Raw genomic sequence first — 21,146 nt, forward strand, 5'->3', positions numbered from 1 at the left:
GTTTGACATAAATTTCCCCTAGACGTAAGGCCATTTGAATATAACAATAGTCTCTTGGCAGTCACTAACCAACCAAATAAACAAAAGAAATAAAATTTACCGCATATAATTCTTGTTTGATGACGTATGGTTTACCCTCGGCACTCAACAAACTAAACGCCTTCTCAATATCGTCCTTGGATTGTACATTCTCCGTTTCTCTGCTGATCATAAACGCCATGTACTCTTGCAACGATACTTGTCCATCCCTTGAAAATAAAAAATGATCGATAAATATTTGTTTACCACATATCAAACAATAAGTTAAAACACTGTCTCATGTTCTGGCTGTTTTATAATAATAATAACATTTATAATGTTTGTGTATTTATTGTTTTGTTTATTGTTTTGAGATGAATAATTGAAATGAAATACAACACTTCAATTCGAAGTCCCTCTTGATCCATTAAATACGCCCCTATTTAGACAAGTAAGGATCTTAGATAAATTCTTACCAAAAAACTTAAGACCAATATAATAAGTACAATCTAATCACCTGTTTGGATCAACACTGTCCAGAATAGCTTGGAACTCTGGGTCATCTTGACCCTCTTCCACCATCGGAAGGTCATAACCGAGGGAACGCAGGCAGGACTTGAACTCGTGATGGTCAAGGCGTCCAGTCTTATCCTTGTCGAAATGCCTATAAAATAAAATAACAAAAATAATAGAAATAGAGCATGTATAATGTTATATCTTGGGGTGGGTCAAACTTAAAGTCTTTCTGACTTATATGACTCTCCCCCCACATGATTACTTTATTGCATTTTTTATACTGTATGTATGTTATAATATTGTGGAAATAAATTGAATTGAATAACTATTAAAGATAAGTGTAGTTGGTTATAATGTATTAAGGTAGTATTGTAAAGATATAAAAGGCTCTTTTCAGAATTTCTGTTTTACATTTAAAATAAAATTTAAATTACTCACTTGAACATCATGCTGAACTCCTTCAGTGAGTCTTCACTTACACCAGTTGTGTTACTAAAGAAAAGATAAATATATTCATTTAATTTCAGTTGATACAAATTATTTTTAATTTCAGCAACAATAGTAAAGATTTCTAGAGTAACACCAAAGATTCTCAAGGCACCTAATAATGGGTAATCTTCAGGCCACTACAAATTGTCCCCAGTTGCACAACAGCTATGAACGCTTAATGGCTAAACCCAGGGGACCTGGAGCTTACGAGCAGTGTCCAGAGGAAAAAACAGGCATTAAAATATTTTGAAAAAGGTTGGAGGGCCAGTTAGGGTTCCTAATCCAGGGGCCTCAGGCCTCTTCGTTAAGCCACTGATTGTCCCCTTATTAGGGATTGGTCATATTGTTACATTTTCCCTTGTTTGTATAATGTGTCCAAACAGAGGGGATGCACTGTACATGTAAAAGAAATTTATGTTTTTTGTTGGAATTGAAAGTTATAGAGTAAGAGTAGAGTAATTCAATAACTTTAAATGGACTATATCTTTAGTATGTACAACATAATACATAAAATTGAATGACATACCGGGCTTGTATCTGTTGTTCCAGGTTATGAGACATTCGCATACCAAGTTGATCTAACTGATCCCACTGCTGGGCTAGCCCAACGGTTGAATGTTCAGTGTAACTGAAATAAGATAAGTATAAAACATTCAATTACATTCATAAAGTCAGTATTCAGTATAATAATCAAAGCAAATGAATTATTAATTAGTTAAATATTCATGAATAATTACCGATTATCTAGGATAAGCCTCTTCTCCAATTTCGCTCCTAAGTCCTCAATCTTCTTAAGTTGACTCTTCTGGTTACGGACATCATTAAGTTTTTGCTATTAAAAAAAAATCCAATCCAATTAAATGTAACTGTCTGTTAATGTTCAGGTCTTATAATAGTACATAACTGTTGGGTATAATTTAATTATTTATATTACAATTTAAAGCATGGTTAAGACATATTAATTACACTTATTAATTACTTATGTGGTAAGGCAAAGTGATACTTGATAAGATTTTTGAACCCCCCAGACATTAACTTACCTTGAGTGCTTCAAGCTGTGTCTCCAATGTACCAGATTCCTCAACCATGGCAGCTCTAAAAAAAAAAATTTGTACAAATTAGTCACTATTTTCAGAAGCAAGTTATCATGTTAGACTTACAGTATTCTTCTACTAGTTTGGGTCCCAGGGATTTGGTTAAGATTAAAAAAAAAAAATTGTTCAACCGATGCCCATATTTAAAATAAAATTCTCTTATAAGTGGATGCACCAAACCAAGATCTTTTTAAAATGTTATATTGTTCTTTTGCCACCAAGCAAACTTTTAATAATAAATAATTTGTAAACTAAATAATCTTTAGGCATATCTATATACCATATGATCATGCAGGTAGCCTCCTTCACAACAGTGGAAACAATTGAAGGGAGAACTCTGTAAAACATATATGTGAATAGGACTTTATCTATTTTATAATCTACTCTACAACATTTTGCTGTTTTACATGCTTTTATAATGTGAAGCCCATTAAACAAGTTATTTTAGTTTTAAGATTAACATGTTGGCTGCCATGCTTTTTCACAGCAAAATGGTTCTATCCCAAAATATCTTATGGTCTACATTTTCCTATTTGTACTACTACAGTACTACCTGTACTACTGACACTTTTGTATGTCAAAATTGTACCATGTAAACCCAATCAGTTGACATACTGTAGGTCAGTTGACATACTGTAGGTCAGTTGACATACTGTAGGTCAGTTGACATACTGTAGGTCAGTTGACATACTGTAGGTCAGTTGACATACTGTAGGTCAGTTGACATACTGTAGGTCAAATGACAATGTGTTCTTTGAACTTAAGTGGAGTGGAGATTCAACATAACTTTATGCCATTGCCTTCAAGAGTGAACCAAGATTGATGTAAAATTGGGTGTGAACCAACATTATATCCATAATATAACCATGGACCTATAATGGTAGTGAACTTGTTAAATGACTGTTTTAAGTTATAATAATCTAGCTACTCATTTTAGAAGATAATGTTTTAGTTCTTCACAACAATATTGGTTAAAGTTTTACATTATAAAGCATGGTTATTTAACATGCTACTAGAACTACAACATGTGTGTAATTAATATTTATTATTAAAATATTTATTCTGAAAGAAAACAAGTTAATAAGTGTATTATAAGCAACATCAATCATAATTATAAAACAATGTTTTACACACAATTAGTGATGTTACTCATAAATGGAAATATGTTGGGTTTTGTTAATAATTCTGTAAGGCAACATGTATGTTGTTGATAGCAGGAATTTGCATTGGGTTACTAAATACCTTTTACAGGCAGATAAAACATTACCGTTACTAACACGTATTTTATCAAACATACAACCATTTAAACGGAACCTCAAAGTTATCAAATTTAGGCTATATAAAATAGAAACACTTGCAATTACATAATATTTAATTCACTTCTTTTGTCACCGCACTAAATTTAAAAGAAGGGGTCATGAAATTAACCAATTTGGTGCTAGCTTCCAAGTACAAAACATGTAAATGTTTTTGTCACTAATTTCTAACTGCCCAGTACATGCAAATTATTTGATCTAGCTAACACCTGTATGTAAATGCTATGCATTTTCACACTTTATTTAAATATTATATTATAAATTGCTGATCAAGAAAAATGATAATTTTGATCCACCATTGCATGCTTCAAGTCAACTCTATACACTGAATCATGGGAGCCAAATCTCACCCCTAAATTGAGAATGGTTGGGCCTACGATACCTTTTCTTATCAGCAAACACTAATAACCTTCAAATACATTGAGAGCCTAATATTAGAAACATTAGTCTTTTATGTTAGCTGTTTGTATTGCTTAAAATTAGCCTGCAAAATATCAATTCTTTTTAGAACATGCAAATCTACAATTTGTTTTCAACCCGTGCAAAAGGCGAATAAAAAACAATATTAACCCTCCGGCCACGAAGGCTCTGGAACCGTGAACGACACATGTCGGTCGCAGATTGAGCATCAGCAAATGGTACCACGCAAAGAAAATTACAATAACGAAGAAAGGATAGAAGTAAGAAAAAGAAAAATACATTTGAGTAAATAAAAATTGATATAAAGTATAAAAAATATCTATTAAGAAAATTATAATAAAATTAATATGAAATTGAGATTAATTAGACTGATAAAAATTAATAATTTAAAATCAAAATCTGGAGATATTTTAGAGGTAAAGATAGAATATAAAAACAGATTAGGATGGAAAAATTATATAATTTATCGAAAAAATACAAACAGTACTTCCTGTTTTGTACCAAATACATTCATTTCAACAATTGTTTTCTTGTACTTGTTGTCATAGGAAGTCTGTCAAAGAAGTCTTGGGGAATGGCTTAATTTCTTGAGGAATGGCTTTATGTTGCTTACGTTACTAACATTTTGAATATTATAACATCACAGCCACTGATCATAACTGGGCCCTCTGAGAGACCAGTCTTTGACTGAAGAGGCCGCCCAGTATAAATAATAACAAAAAAACATGTATAATCTAAGTCCATAACACCATGAGCAATGATGATGAATTGCGCTATACAAATGGACATAATTATTAATATACGGTATGATATGATATCAACGGTAGCGGTGTACATACCTTGTCTCTGTAAGCCACTGGTGGAAGGTGTTCGCAAGCTGTGCAAACTGTTTACGCAATTTATCATTCTCTTCCTGTCTGATGAGTTCTTTGTTGAGATCAACTTCACGCTCTTTGATGATCTTCTGAAGGTTACGCCAGGTGTCTTCAAGGGCCTCCATGGTGAACCAGGTGTATCTGGAGAGATAAAAAAAAGGATGTCAGCGTTACATATTTTAGTTTTTAAGAGTGTATTGCAGCAATATTCTTAATTAAATAAATATATATATTTATATTTGAAAACACATATAGAAAATACTACAGTAACAACCTAGAATACTTACGGGTTAGTAGTAACATGAAAGCTCTTGATCTGCTTATCAAGGGCAGCCAATTGCTTCAGATCAGTTTGAGCACTGCTCAACGAAGTTGTAAAAGCATCATGTGCCTCTTTCAAAGCCTGTTAAAAAAAAATCAAACAATTATTTAATAAATTATCTTCCAAAGTTCTCGTTGGGTGATTTGATGTGTCAAAAAAGACATAAAATAACCTTTGACTCTCTGATGTCAAAAGTCATCTTCTCACCTTTATCTCTTCAACTGAGTTACAAGTTACTGGATCGGTCAGATCCTCCTCAGCGTTCTCAAACCAGCTGTTGAAGGCTGAGGCTTTCTTGGCAAACAACAGGAACAGATCTTCAACCTAAATAAGCATAATATGTAAAAATTAATACTAAAATACACACAATAATTACAATATCCAGACATGCTTGAACATTTGGAAGAGGACTGTATAGTAATATTTGGGATGGGCTCTGTTTAGGAATACTAAAGATACACATTTAGTAGTATACATGCTACAGTAGAGTAGTTTTTAAGTGGATTTGAAGAACTCAGGCACAAAGAATAGCTCTCATCAAATGCTTTACTAATAATAAATATAAGCAACATTGTCAATAATATTTATACTGTAATATAGATATCAAGATAGAGGTACTTTGAGCTTGCAAACATTTTTACTGTCATTATCTAGACTTTTAATAGAAGATGAGTATTCATTCATTAGTGCATAGTCAACATAGGAAATTGTAGGTAACTAAAGTATGCATATAGCAGAGTATGTCCACAGGCCTATAGTAAAAGCAAAATGCATTAGAAAACTGTATATAATAGTAGTATTAAGCAATCCTTGATCAATTGTAGATAAGAAATCAGGTAAAGTTTGGAACCATTTCGAGCATATGAGAAAATCAGATTCTAGGGTTGAAAAAATGAGACGACACAAACAGATTGGTAATAGATATATATGAGATGCTAAACAGTAAAGGACTTGCACTAATATAGTAAGTTAATAGAAAACAGTGGTATATAAAGTTGACATATGCTGAAGAAGAAGAAGCATAGTTATCACTGAAAAGTAGAAACAGATTATACAATCCATTAGTTTCAAGAACAAAACGTCTGGAATAGAAATACTGTATATACAGTACAACGGGCTCAAATAAAGTATCTAGGCATACAGAATTAGAAATAATTTATTGAAATGGTAGAAAAGTAAAACAGTTAACCAGTTAACTTTAGGACCAGTTAAATTAACCAGTTAAAGCAAACATGACAGCATACATTCTTTATAACTGAAATACTGTACTATACAATCTTCACTTTTATCAAAAAGTTATAAAAACAATTAAATACCAATCACAGACAAGCTACCATTATGGTTATTTACAAATTCTTGAACAAACACTTGACTAGAATTACAAATAATTATAATAATTGCGCTTTAATACAAGTGTTATTAAAAGCTAAGTTAACGATAGGGTTGAATACGCTGTTAAAATACTTAAAAACAGACCATTCACAGATAAAACAATGAAACTAAATTATGAATGCATTGTTGGAAAAGTGGGGCAAACCAGGTATATTGGGTCAAACCCACAAAAAAGCATTTGATCGAATCTTCCCGGAGCTAACTCGTTCCTCGCCACAATCTGTCACTAAACATCAAATTCAGCCTTTATAATTAAAAGCACTAATTTTACCAAAATGTTCCCTAAATTGAAGACACCACCCAAGAATAAAAACATCCAATCTTTTAGTTGCAATTGTTTTTATCTTATGAATAATGGTTGGGGAAAACATCACAATTCAACAAGATCAATATCTACTCAATTGCCATTTCAATTTCGTCTTACGGGGAAATCTGATTTGGCAATTGAGAAGAAGACAGACGACAAAAACTTGTTATCCTTGACATTTTTTGGTTTAAATCGCTGAACAAAAATGATGAATTGAGAAAAAAAAAAGAAAAGAAAAATGTGTGAGATTGTAATAACTATCATGTATCACAATGATCTAACAACAAAACAAGAAATGCTAATGAATTATGTATTAGATGATATTGATATTCATGAATATGCATGAGCTAACTACCATAATTCAAACAATAGTGCATTTGCATAAATGTATATAGTTTGTTACCATAGTTACAGAGGTCATGTCAAAAATTGTTTATGCTTGCTAAATAGAGTAGACATGTTTAATTACTCTAATCACATTACTAAATCATAAAGCTCTTTTTTCCAAAGATTATTTTTAAAATTAAAGTAAAAAAAGGTAATTTTTTAACTGAACTATGAAACAATGGTAACAATTTAAATATTAGGTGCACTGAATCTAACAGTTAATTTTAATAATATTTGCATAAACATCTGATTTTTTATGAACTGCAAGAAACTACTTAGCTGTCATTCCAGTTTACTATTTGCTTTTAACATTCAACATGTACATTCTTTATCATGTTGACAGGTTTTTTTCTAATGTAAAGCTCTGTCTACAAAAAAGTGTGATGTGCCCATATATGGTATTGATATGCTTATATATGGTAGTGATATGACATCATCATGTCTATATATGGGCACATAACATTTTTTTTCACACATAAAGTTTGATAGTGTAGACAGAGCTTTAAGTGTTCTAATAGTTCATTTACAAATATCAACTTTAGTTTTTCATAATATAAACAAAAAAATACATTTTTTCTAAACCAAAAAGTGTCAAATTTATTCACCTCAAATCAAATACCCTTTCAGATACACCGACAAAATGGCATTCAACTGGAGGTTACTTTTTTTTTATTTATTTCAATATGAAACAGTTTTATCAAATAAATAACAAATTATAGCTTTTCTCCACTTTGAAGAGTACAGTAAGCTTGATCTTTTCAAAATAATTATAAAAATTTTTTTTATTTTGGTACGAATAAAAGTTGATAGCTGTAATTGAACAAAAAGTGCACATTTTCTAACATGGTAAATAAAATTTAATTAAATACTGTAGTGAAAAGATATATATACTATATTAGAGAAACTAATATATATATTTGGATAATACAGTGTTTATTATATTAAGAATACAATTTGTGCAATACAAATTATCTAAGGAAATAAATTATTTTGTATGTGAATGTTCTACATGGTTACAAGAATGTTATAGTAAAGAAAGATTGTGTTTACCTCACGATATTGTTCCTGTGCTCTCAGCAGTCTCTGCCGACGAGCCTTTGAATCTGCCAGAAGTTTCTCCCACCTTTAAAAAATTGTTAGAAATTATTCAAATACATTTTAAATTTAAATATAAAGATTTAAGTCTTTTAGTGTAAACAATTAAATATAAAATATTATGCTGTCCAAACTCAATTCATTCAGACCAAAGAGAAAGGTTTTGTGGTTTTATGAAAATCAATTCTTAAACTTGTTGTCTGCAGTCTTGACAGCATAAAGTCAGAAGCCTTGAAAATAAAAGACGTTTGCTCAGAAGGAAAAGCTTGTTTAAATGTTCAATTGAAAAATAACATTTTGTTTTATACAATCCTTCCATGGATTCTCTTAAGCTCTGTGTACACTATCAAACTAGTTTGACAAAGAAAGTGTGATGTGCCCCAATATGGTAGTGATATGCTTAAATATGGTAGTGATATGACATCATCATGTCCATATATGGGCACATCACTTGTTTTTGTCTTTACTAACCTCTGCATTAACATTGCATGTCTGCGCTGGATAGCAGGAGTCTGGTCATGCTCAGCTTCCACAAGCTGATCTTTCAGTTTGGTGATCGTTGTGATGCCTTCCTTCTCAAAGGCTTGCAGACCAACGTCAAATGTCTCTTGTTTCGTCAAGAGTGTCTGGACAGAGGACAAATCTCTACCATAGTCATCAGAGTTAGCCATGTTCTCCTTATCAGCTATAATCAATCACAAATTATTTTACATATTTAAGTACAAAAATATAATTATATATAAATATTAGAAGGCAATTTCTTCTAGAGCCATCTGTGATCTTCCAGTCACATAAATCATTGTTAAAATTAAAAAGATATTATCTCTTACCGATCCAAGATTCGACTACATCAGCCTTCCAGTAGAACTGAAGGAAAGCAGAAGTGTCATCCAGGCGTGACCGACGGAGAAGAGCAGCCTGCTCCAAGGCAGCAAGCTTGGCATTTAGTGACTCAGAACGCTGTCCAATGGCTTCGGAGTTGAAGTTCTCCTGTAAAAAATGATCAAAAGTAAACTTTTACATTATCTGTCTTTGAATACTTTTACATTAAATCAAGGACAGTTATCTGAACAATATAATTTAAATCTTTATAATTATTGTTTATTAAAGATTATTACATACCGCTTTCATCAGTTCATCTCCAACATTTTGGATGTCAGCTACTCGCTCACGATGAACGCCAAGATCCGTTTCAAAGGCCTTGTACTTCTTCAACAACCCTTGGACAGCTGCCAGAGTATCTCCATAATCATCACTGTTCATCAGACTCTGCTTCTCATTCACCCAAGCTTCTTCCTCTTCCACGTTGGCACAGAAGTTCTGGAATGCCAAGGAATCATCCAGATAATGCTCACGGTCAGCAGCAAGAGTTCTCAGCTCGTTCCAGTTGGTGTCCAGTTGATCCAGACGCTGCTGGACTTGTTCTGGTGCGGCAGTGACCTCTTGAATAAGTAGGTGACCAGATTCTGACACAACCTGTAAATTGGACAAATACTAAGTGAATATTGAATATAAACTCAAATGTTTTTTTCTCATAAATGTAATTAAAAATAGTTCTGAAATTCAAAATTGGCAACCTGTGCCAACAGTAAAACCATCAAACCCTGACCCCTGACCCGTGACATCAGGTTTGACTTCCAACATACCTGTATTGATTGCTCATGACTGTTGATCTCTGCTTCCAACCGCTTGTGTTTCTTTCGCAGATTCTGCACACCAGTGAGATCACGTCCATAATCATCGGAGCTTGTCAAAAGCTTCTTCTCCCTGAAGAAAAATGAGAACTTTAGAAAATATTTCACCTCTGGGAAAGAATTTTTTGACAACATTTTAATTATGGACACCAGAAATGTACAACACAAATAAGTAAAAAATATAGATATTAATCAAATATATAAAAATGAACAAAATCATCGGAGCTTGTCAAAAGCTTCTTCTCCCTGAAGAAAAATGAGAACTTTAGAAAATATTTCACCTCTGCGAAAAATGAAAAAAAATATAATAACTCACTTAATCCATGATTCTTCATCATCAATGTCGCGGTAGAACTGTTGAATTCTCTGCGATTCGTTCAGCTTGATACGGCGTTCTCCAGACAATATCTTCACACTGAAAAAAAACAGGGATTACATACACTAAAAAAAACTTCAATTACCTTAGTTTAAAGATTCATGTTAGATAAAACACAATACTTTGAGAATAAAATACAAAATGAAAGTTTTTAAGAAGACGTATAAGAAAAAGTGTTTCTTTCAGAAATACTTACTTGTCATATCTGTCATTGATGCTATCTCTCTTCTCTTTGATGGCATCTGAATCAAAGTGTCCAGCATCTATAAAGGCATTGGCTTGGTCATTCAACTCTTTAATTCGTCCCTACACAAAAGGATAGTGCAGAAAGGTTAGAAGCAGGACTAAAAAAAAGAGGAGATTGGATGGAGCAGATGAAGAATGTATTGAGTAAGAAGAAACAATTGTACACAGACACCATTATCGTACCTCATGGGCAGCAATATCATCCTCCAATAGCTGTTGCTTCTGGAGAAGGTTCTGCACGGAGGCCAAGTCACGTCCAAAATCTTCAGACGCAAGGGCAGTCTCGCACTAAAATATTAAAAAGAGAACAAAACATACATTTTCAGATTATCATTGGACAAGGCAATTTAGTATAGTGCAAATCTATGCTGTGTATTCACAACTGTATAAAAGACCCTTAGAAGCATGGAATGCCGCTAACATAGTAAAAAAAATGCCTTTGAATGCATTGCCTAATGGATAAGGAAATTGATTCCAGAAGACTGTAAGTTTTATCAATATAGTTTCAAGTGAATCCTTTTGTCCTTACATCAGTAAGCCAGTATTCAATGTCCTTCACACTGATGTTAAAATTCTGTTGACGGTTGGCCTCCTTCAACTTCAGGGTCTTCTGAGAAGATTTCTCTGTCAGGTAGACCCACTGGTCACCAAGACTCTTGATTCGAGCACTGACAGCATCCTCTGTACCAGCACACTGGTTGTCATCAATCAATCCTGCAAAGAACCCATAAGGTAAAATTAGTTAACGCTTCAGTTGTCTCTAAATCCAATTACATCTCTTTCTAAGTTTAAAATCCGCAAATAATCCTTAACATGTGCTAAAACTAGACCTTGCCTGTTTTAAAGCTCTGTCTACACTATAAAAAAAAATGTGATGTGCCCATATATGGACATGATGTCATATCACTACCATATATAGGCATATAGAATATGTACTGGTGCGTGGAAACATACAAGTCATAATGCATTAAGACAAGAATTAGGCTGGTTATCATTGGAAAAACGTAGACAATTTCTTAACCTAATACTGTTTTTTAAAATTATTCATAAGTTAACACCGGTGTATCTTTACTCCTTATTTAATTTTTCTGACAATATTGAAGTTTATAACTTGCGTAACATCCGAAATATAATAATTCCATTTTGTAAGACCACATCATATCGTTTATCTTTTGTCCCATCTATTATAACACATTGGAATGAGTTAAATAATGAAATAAAAAATTCCTCATTTCTTGTTGAGTTTAAAAAATTGCTACTGAAATCCAATTTGTTTGAAACAAAAAAACGTTCTTATTATGATACAGGTGATAAGAAGATTAACCAAATTCACACTAGAATCCGACTTGGTTTCAGCTGTCTCAATTCGCATTTATTCTTACATGGACTTCGGGACAATCCAAATTGTACTTGTGGCTTTAATGTTGAGAATCCGCTTCATTTCTTATGTTACTGCCCTAATTATAATACACAAAGAGATATTCTACTTGTAAGCGCTAACTCAATTATTGAGGATATCTTAGCCAAGGATTTTTCTTTAACATTTAATTTTACATTTTTAAGTGAAATTTTTATTTTTGGTTCCGATCTTCTTTCGAATTGTGAAAATGCTTTATTATTTTATTATGTACAACAATTTCTTGTTAATTCTGGAAGATTTAATTGATGTTTCTGTTAGTTGTTTTAAAATGTTGTATTTGTTAATCTGAGGCGCCTTGAAGCTAAGATGGTTCCATCTTGTAAGGCGCCTCTGTGTAATATACTGAATAAAAAAAAAAAAAAAAAAAAAAAAAATATATAGGCATATCACTATCATATTTGGGCATATCACTACCATATATAGGCATATCACTATCATATTTGGGCATATCACTACCATATATAGGCATATCACTATCATATTTGGGCACTAGTTTGATAATGTAGACAGAGATTAAGCTGCAATTAAAATACAGGACTGCATCAATTTACAAACTTCCATTTCTAAAATAATAATAACCAAAGAACTCACTCTGTCCAGCAGCCATGACTCCCTGAATCCTGTCAGCATTTGCTGCCAACTCTGCCTCAAATGCCTGATGCTTCTGGTGTTTGCTCTGAATGTTGCTGGGGTCCATGTACGACTCGTCGCCAGCCACTTGGACTTTCTCAGCGATCCAGGCCTCTACTTCATCAGCATCTCGGCTGAACTGTTGCAGTGTCTGGGTCTCTCCAAGCTTAGAACGCTTCTCAACCAGTGCTTCTTTCAAGTCTTGCCATCTAACAATAAAAAATATACATATTTATGTATTATTATATATATTCTATTGTTAGTGTGAGGTATGTCTGTCACCAAAGTTATCAACCATTGAGTGCAAGTTTTATGACCCGATTGAATTGAAGTTTATCAGAATTGGAGATGAAGACTGCATCTCTTTCGTTCAGTTTTGTAAATTTACAAAGTCTTACCTTTCCAAGACTTGGTCTCTCTTCTCAGCAATGGCAGGGGCATCGTAGTGATCAGCAGCAGTCAGCTGGTCAGCAAATGCCTTCAATGCAGAGATCTTCTCCTCTTGAGCATTTATAGCCTTATCAAAGTCTTCATGTTTCTTGATCAATGCTTCAACACCATCCAGTGATCCTCCAACCTCTTCATTGGCAATGAAGGCCTCACGAGAAGCCATCCATGCCTCAGCTTGCTCGCAGTCACGAAGGAAGAGCTGCAACTCAAGGCATTGGTCAAGCTGGATGCGGCGTACTGTCCAAGCTCTGTAAAACAAATTACATTATCAAATATTTGTAAATTTTGAAAAAAAAATCTTGAATACTAAATAATAATTCAGTAATTAGTAATCAGAGAAATTGTATTGACCTCAAAAATTGAGAAATTCATAATAATTCGAAATATTACTCACTTGTCAAGAGCTTCTCGTTCATCTTTCAATGTCTGTAATTTCTCTTCAATCTGTGGGCTAGCGTAATGCTCATGTTGCAGAAGCTGTTCTCCAAAGGCTTCAAAGCCCTGGAATGCTCCTGCTTTAGCCTCAATTTCACATCTCAAATCCTACACAAGAGAAACAAAAATATTGTGAGAAATGACACATTGATTTGGTTTAGAGAGATATTTTGAAAACCAGGAACATCTTTCTTAACCTATCAAACTTATGATGATGTGCCCATATATGGACACAATGACATCATTTCACTACTATATTTGGGCACATCACACTTTTTTTTGGAGACAAGCAATTGGAATTTTAAATTTGATTGTTGCCGCTAAGCAACAGAAACCGATCAACACATATAATTAAGTAAACTCTGCAATATTAAATGTACCTGATGTCTTTCAAGAAGAGCTTCAGCTCCTGTGACGTCCTTTGCCAATTCATCAGACGACACAAGAGTCATCATGCCACTGACCCATGACATCAGGTCACGGTAGTCACTCAAAAAGCGCTGTAGGTCGTATGAATCCATTAGCTTCTCTTTGCGAGCTCTTGCCTATTGGGTACAAAATAAGTATATGCAATAACTGTAGTAAAATAGCGGTTTGCACCTCATAGACAATAAGTATGAACGGCAAAAAAAGAATTTAGAATAAAAACTAAACAGTAAAAAACATTCAAAAATAGGTTAAGTCTAATTTCAATACAGTTTGAAAGCCTTTATGGCACATTTTTATAACTGAGTATTATGTCACTTACTCTCTCCTGAAGGGCTTCCCAGTCTTTGTTGATCTCACTCTTCTTATCATAGATCTGTTCTGCTGATTCTGGATGGCTTTCCATTAAACGTTTACCAGTCTCATCCAAAGATTGTACCTACAAATTGTACAATAAAATGTCTGCATTATAATAAAATAATATTATGATAAAATTAAATGACTGTAAGTAAGTAAAAAATATTACATGTAGCCTGGAACAAACAGCAGTAAAATAGTATACAAATCATTGCTTCATTTAAGTAAGTAAAAATAAAACCACTTTGTTTTGATTGGTTTGTTATTGACAACATCTCAAACTTGTTTTATCTTTACATCAGCACAGTTTTTAAGCAACAACGAAAATATATAAAACCAAACTTTCCATGTTACCTACACAAACAAATCCTAAAATTAGATACCCTGGTCTGGATAAAAGAGTCTACTCTCTCAAACTGGGTCTGGATAAAGAAGTGGTGTCTATATGAATTTTGATAATAAAAAATGAACTTGGGATTCCTTAAATAATTTAATTACTATTATTATGGGATGGACGCATGCAGACATACCTCAGCATAACACTGATCCATAGACGTAAATAAAATCTTTACTCGTACTGTATCTATCTGCAGCTACATGAAGTGAGTACACGTGATACATGAAATGGATTGCATGAGGTAAGGGACAGACATGCACTCCCTAAAATGCTGTAGCATCAGGCAGTTAGATGCAAATGGGGAGAAGGGGACAAGGGTTGCTGTAGGCACTGAGGGGGATGCATCATGCAGATTGTGATATGGATTGGTTCCATTATAGGAAATACCTTAAGGGTACTCTATCCATTATATACAAGACAATGCATTCCATGCAAGTTGAAATGCAGAAATGTAGCTAGTTCACTTATGTGTCCAAGAGACAAACAATACTCTTACTCTATTTGTAAGTTGTATATTGTTGTTTTCTATTTATTGCCTAAACTGATCTACTTGCTAAACAAGAATTGAATGGAGGCAAGCTTTCTGAGATTATCTTTAACTTAATATATTTTGCAGTAAAGCCTATTCCCTTTTCGTCCATAGCTCAATCCTCAAAATAGATGATAAAAAAGAAATATTGCAAACCCCAGCACCTCTTCAACTTCAAGATAAGGCCAGTTATATTTTGCATTTTCTAGAGTCTATCCTAATTCATTTTTTTTCTATTTTAACACCTGTATAATAAAATCCTTCAAAGACTACAATAGCTGATCTTTCATCAATTCAGAGAATTATAAAATCAATTTTTTAATTAGTTCAAAAAGCCTGTAATATGGATTTCAATTTTATCTAATTACATGCAACAGGCCCATCAATGCATTTTTGCCATATCTCAGACATCACTGTTTCAATCACTTCATTTCTGTCTTAAAGCATCCATCATTCCCATCATGCAACCTCCCTTTTCATCATGCAACCTCCTTACAGTGATGATAGAAAATCATGATCATCATAGTAGGACATTTTCATCACAACATTACTGCAGCATGTATTCAAAAAGAATACAATATGCTGCAGTAAAGTTGTTTAATCATTTGACAACAGAGAAGGTATACAATGTTTAAATTAGGTTTTGCTTTAACTCCAAATTTTGTCGAAAGTATAAATCAAAGATTCACATAGAAAATAAAAAGTTGCAAAAACCTTTTATGTTAAGTGAATTGATTTTTTTTCATTTTAAAATAAATTAAAGAATATTTTATCTTTGTTTCTGAAATTCTATCACATTGGTAAACCTCCTTCCTTGTAGCTCCCCCACATGCTGCTCATAGTCCCATCTTACCTGCTTGCCCAGGGCATTTAAGTCACGCTCTAGGCCTTGATGTTTACGCTGCAAGGCTTGGACACTGTGCAAGTCTTGGCCGTAGTTCTCTGTGTTCAAAGCATTGTTTTTATCATTTATCCAATCCTTGGTCTCATCAGCATCTCTGTAAAAAAAACACAAATATAGTTTAGATATAATACTTTTACATGTGCAGGATTATGCAAAACGCTGGAGGTCATGACCCCAGTTGGGTTGAGGTTATACATTTTGGTTAATAATTCTTGATTCTTTAAGCACGTTGCGACAATCGGCTGATTGTTAAAAGCGCTATATAAATGCGACATCCTTAACATCAATAACATTACCTGAAAAATCGTTGGACTTCATGTGCACTTCCGAGGGTCTCGCTTCTCTCATTGGCCAATTGCTGAAGCGCATTCCAACGTTGGTTCAATTCCTACGCAAAATAGAAACATTGTTATAATTAATATAATTAATACAGTAAACAAAACAAATGATTGAAATAAATTATTACTTCAAACATCGGTAGCAATAAATAGCAAATAACTAATTATATCCTTTTAACAATATTTTTTAAATCGTATTTGGAAGAACTGTTGTGCACTTACATTGATGGCATTCTTACACTGGATCACTTCTGGGCTGCCATCATCTTCCAGTGTATCAGCCAACTCGTTAATCTCAGTCAAACGATTTTCGTTTGCGTTCAGGTCCTAAAATAAATTCAACAAATATAGTAATCAAATTAAATGGAAAGAAATCAGATGATTTAATTTTTTCTATTAATCTATTTTCAGTTAGAGGAAAAATGGCAAAATCAGAACTGTGGTCAAGTTAAAATAGTAGTCAAAACAATATAGATTATCTGATAAAAATCCTCGAAAGTAGGAAACCTTTTGCCATTTTCCCCCCGACTATTTTTCTTTTTTTTCTTTATTCTCTTTAATTTGACCGTATCTTTCTGCCGACACATTTGTGTATGAGATACTTACTAACTACCATTCCTTGTTTTCTGATAAGCAGAGTGGATATTCTTTAAAATCAGACTCTTTTACTCACTTTCTGGAAATCATCAAACTTCTTTTGAAGTACTTCAACTTGTTCCAAGTCCTCGCCCAACTCAGCATTCGTGGCAACAGCTTCCTGCAAATTAATTTTGTTTCTTAATTATAGTTTATCTAAACATTTAACTTATTGCCAAATTACTGTCAGCTAATTACTGTGCTATGCTTTAGAGGTAAGTCTCCTTAATGGTAATTTGGCAGGTTGGCATGCTCAGAATCAACCAGACTTTGGCATCTTGCAGCCTTCTTAGGACACATCCTTCTAAATGTACAGATTACGTTGTTTAGAAGCTTATTATGTGATATCTCAGATACTGGTCAGACAAACTTTGTTGCCATAAGCTCATAATATCTGAGGTGAAATGTGCTGCTTTTGAGGTTGGTCTAATACTAAATCAATTTTTTGAAGCATTTATTTCGTCTGTCAGTTTTTGTATTAAAAGAGGTCTAACTTTGAAATTAACTTCTCGGAAGTTGGAGGTTATAGAATAGCTTACCTTATCATTAATCCATTGCATCAGATCAGCAGCCTCTCTTATCAACATGTGACGCTTACACGATTCTTCCAACTTCTTCTTGCGGACATTGGAAGTCTCCAGTAGATCGGCATACTGGTTCTCAATTGCAGCTTGGCGTGCCATGATGCTGCTTGCTTCCTCAACAAGCTCTGGCTGCGAGGCAGAGGTGGAGTCAATCTTCTTGACGTAAGCAGCAGGGACAAAACCTTGGCGATCATTGACTTCAACTTTCCACCAATCCTACAATTAAGATTAATAATTCAAAAAGATTTAATATCAATTTAATACAATATTATTATGGTTGTTGGGTACTCCGGTTAACGTGATATGATACTGATGAAAAGGAGAGACAGGTTTTTGATGATGATAATGATTATGGAGGATGATGATGACGATGATGATTATGGAGGATGATGATGATAATAATGATTATGGAGGATGATGATGATGATGGTGATGATGATGACTATGGAGGAGGAGGAGGATGATGATGATGATGATTATGGAGGATGATGATGATAATGATTATGGAGGATGATGATGATAATGATTATGGAGGATGAAGATGATAATGATTATGAAGGGTGATGATAATGATTATAAAAGATGATGATAATGATAGTGATGATAACAATAAATTATGACAATGAAATTTCGTTACCTTGTTTGCACTATTCAAGAGGGTCAACACGTCTCCCTTCTTCATTGAAACCTCACGAGGGCTCTTTTCTGTGTAGTCGTACAACGCTAAGACAACCTCTTTACTGGCATCGTCACTCACTGGAGCAATTTGTTGCTATAGTAACGAATATAAACAATACATTATTATTATTTATATATATTATTCTTATTATATTATTGTTAACTTTACTTATGTAAAGAGAAACTTCAATTTCTTGGCTAAAGTTTAGTGTGCAGTGTGATTTTTGTTGGTGAGATGTGTAAATGATGCCAGTTTTTTGGTTTGAAGCAGATTTCAAACATAGTTTGAATTTAGAAAATAATGAATTTTTTAATAATTTAGGCGAGTGACTGTTAAATGCTAAACTGTTCATGTTAACATGTATGACGAAAGGCTGTCATAAGGTAGTCAGCATTATACTAATGACTGTTGTTACCCACAATACCACTGCCTAGTACACACGCAAAAAAGGCGTACACTACACAAGCCTTAGGCCATACACATATGTGATAACCTTACATAAGTAGTAAGAGTTTTTCACGAAAAAAAAAACAGATTTAATTATATTAAACTGTCCTATGGGTTTTTATATATTATATAATTATAAAAAAATAAAAAATATTCAAATACACAGCAATCCACTTTAAAAATGGAAATTTGATTATATAATAGAAATATTACCAAAATAAAAAACCACACCAAATATTTATATACGGTATATGGAACATATACCTACTGATATCCCACCATGTAACCCAAGTTTATACACACACACACACATTCAAATTTAAATAGAATATAATTTTTGAAAAAATCTTATAATAAATTTGATAAATCAACAAAAAACACAAAATTAAATGAACCAAAAAAAAAACAAAAAAATAAACAACAAATAAACCCAAAATGAATTATAAAAAATTTTTATAAATAACTTTGAATGAGATGTCTAATTTAATTTATGTTATGTATGAATTAATTCTTGATAAACTAATGATTTTTTTCTAAAAATTATTAAACTATATTTCTAAATAAATTGAGTGCAACATTATATAATTGATGTGCTTGATATTATACAAGATATAAAAAATGAAGTTTAAATTAAAGAATGTTTGTTCGAATGCTATAAAGTTATATGTGTAGTGAATGAAACTTATGCATATTGTGCGAATGTGACTCACACATAGTTGATAGAACATTATGAATGAGTCACTGTGAATATTTTATAATTTTACCAATAATATTTTTTAAAAAAAATCAGAATTTGAAATTTTCTTTTCTTTTTTAAGATACAGTACAGTTTTCCTCTTTAATCTATTTTCCAAGAAAATATTTTGAAAAATTTGTCCCAAAATAATTATTTGAACCTACAAAATCACCGCAATTAAATCTAAAAAAAAACCACCATTTTATACCATTTTATTCAATTGAGCATCCTGGTGCAAGAGGGATAAAGGATGGGGTAAAGAAAAATGATATAAGAGCTCAAGTTATGTTTAACCAATAGAAATACAACGTTTTTAAATTTGAAGTTTGATTTTAAAACAGCTGTGAAAAGAAGGTAGTGATTAAATGACATAATGACCTGATATGCAAATTACATACAAATTATTAAAAAAATAATAATCTAAAAACATGCTGTGACAACCACAGTCACGCAAATCACTGCAGATTATTTATAATATTAAAAATTAAATCTTTTTATTCTGATTTTTCTGATTTTTACCATCTTTTCATGCACAAACTTAAATGTATGCAAAATCATAAATGTTATAACCAGAGGTTGAGTAAAAATATTATAGCACACTTGTGAAAATGGGCTAGTCTACTTTAGATGGACTATTCTATTTTGGATGAAGGTAAGAGAAAGACGGAGAAACCTGTGAGAAATCAGCGCATTCTTGAAGCTGTCGTAAAAAAGAAATAATGAAATAGCAACAAGCAAAAAAAGCAAAGGATTTGAAATAATACAACTATTGTTTTATTCTAATTTAGGATACAATGGAGGGGGGGGAGGCTGTGTTGCAAAAGTAGATGTTCTAAAAATATAATTTGAAAACTTTTAAATAATTTAAACAAAATTTTAGTTTGTTAATTATACTCTGTATGTATTCAGGGGACTTCTTAACATTTAGTAAAGAAGTACCAATACTACATATAGCAGTTGGTATTTTTGAATGAGAATTTATAACTACATCCCTTAATATGTGATACAACTTGCCAACAGACAGACAGATTGCAGGTCAAAGGTTATTATCAACCACTGCTATTTTAGAATGTATATTTGTGCAACAAGATAAAACAATGAATTTAAGCAGTAACATCAAGGGAAAATGTGTAGTAATCTGGGTAATGTAGAAAAAAACTATTTTAATGGTCAAGAGAGCTTGTGTAAAAACCAAAAGGAAGGGTGCATTAAAAAATTCTGGAAACAAGGGGTTCAAGTGAAATAGGTGGTTCCTGGGATTTAAGCTAGGATTTAATAACTGCAAGGGTACATTGCATTAAAAGTGATACAAAAAAGACAAAAATACTGTTCTGTTTATAACAGTTGTTGAAATAGTGTTGCTTAAGCAACCTCAGTGCCTGTGGTTACAGCACTGAGAGAAGAGAGCAAAAAGGGATACGATAAAAACACAATGGTTCCAAGAATTTTTTAAATCTTACCCTGCATTCTTCTGCCTGTGATTTTAGGCCATCAATGGTGGATCCATAAGCTGTCAAGTCTGACATCAATGCCTCATGTTTCTTCAGCAGAGACTACAAATACAAAAATGTAAACTAGAATTAGATTTTCTATTTATAAAACTAAGAATGGATTGTGAAAAGGATTGTCAT

The 21,146-nt window shown here is 32.8% G+C and overlaps 1 protein-coding gene across 6 annotated transcripts in view; it reads right to left on the reverse strand.

The window, feature by feature from the left end:
- Positions 1-21,146, reverse strand: part of LOC140047290 (spectrin alpha chain, non-erythrocytic 1-like) — a 38,883-nt gene that overhangs the window by 1,735 nt on the left and 16,002 nt on the right. The window contains exons 20-52 of one of the 6 annotated variants that reach the window (XM_072092212.1): positions 20,976-21,068; positions 20,189-20,215; positions 18,291-18,425; positions 17,609-17,869; positions 17,107-17,190; positions 16,656-16,760; positions 16,392-16,483; positions 16,045-16,189; positions 14,231-14,347; positions 13,863-14,027; positions 13,442-13,590; positions 12,996-13,295; positions 12,559-12,806; positions 11,077-11,261; positions 10,731-10,835; positions 10,498-10,607; positions 10,242-10,340; positions 9,878-9,998; positions 9,354-9,707; positions 9,062-9,221; positions 8,703-8,916; positions 8,187-8,259; positions 6,867-6,944; positions 5,258-5,374; positions 5,016-5,131; positions 4,693-4,869; positions 4,004-4,021; positions 2,064-2,118; positions 1,761-1,855; positions 1,550-1,651; positions 973-1,026; positions 536-682; positions 101-248 (exon numbers count right to left, since the gene is read on the reverse strand). In XM_072092212.1, the coding sequence (XP_071948313.1) occupies positions 101-248; positions 536-682; positions 973-1,026; positions 1,550-1,651; positions 1,761-1,855; positions 2,064-2,118; positions 4,004-4,021; positions 4,693-4,869; positions 5,016-5,131; positions 5,258-5,374; positions 6,867-6,944; positions 8,187-8,259; positions 8,703-8,916; positions 9,062-9,221; positions 9,354-9,707; positions 9,878-9,998; positions 10,242-10,340; positions 10,498-10,607; positions 10,731-10,835; positions 11,077-11,261; positions 12,559-12,806; positions 12,996-13,295; positions 13,442-13,590; positions 13,863-14,027; positions 14,231-14,347; positions 16,045-16,189; positions 16,392-16,483; positions 16,656-16,760; positions 17,107-17,190; positions 17,609-17,869; positions 18,291-18,425; positions 20,189-20,215; positions 20,976-21,068 (4,449 nt within the window). The remainder of the gene's footprint in view (positions 1-100; positions 249-535; positions 683-972; positions 1,027-1,549; positions 1,652-1,760; positions 1,856-2,063; positions 2,119-4,003; positions 4,022-4,692; positions 4,870-5,015; positions 5,132-5,257; positions 5,375-6,866; positions 6,945-8,186; positions 8,260-8,702; positions 8,917-9,061; positions 9,222-9,353; positions 9,708-9,877; positions 9,999-10,241; positions 10,341-10,497; positions 10,608-10,730; positions 10,836-11,076; positions 11,262-12,558; positions 12,807-12,995; positions 13,296-13,441; positions 13,591-13,862; positions 14,028-14,230; positions 14,348-16,044; positions 16,190-16,391; positions 16,484-16,655; positions 16,761-17,106; positions 17,191-17,608; positions 17,870-18,290; positions 18,426-20,188; positions 20,216-20,975; positions 21,069-21,146) is intronic. The other 5 variants (XM_072092214.1, XM_072092215.1, XM_072092213.1 and 2 more) reach the window with 5 other exon arrangements.

This window comes from Antedon mediterranea, chromosome 4, assembly GCF_964355755.1.
Source record: "Antedon mediterranea chromosome 4, ecAntMedi1.1, whole genome shotgun sequence".
Classification (NCBI taxonomy): Eukaryota; Metazoa; Echinodermata; class Crinoidea; order Comatulida; family Antedonidae; genus Antedon; species Antedon mediterranea.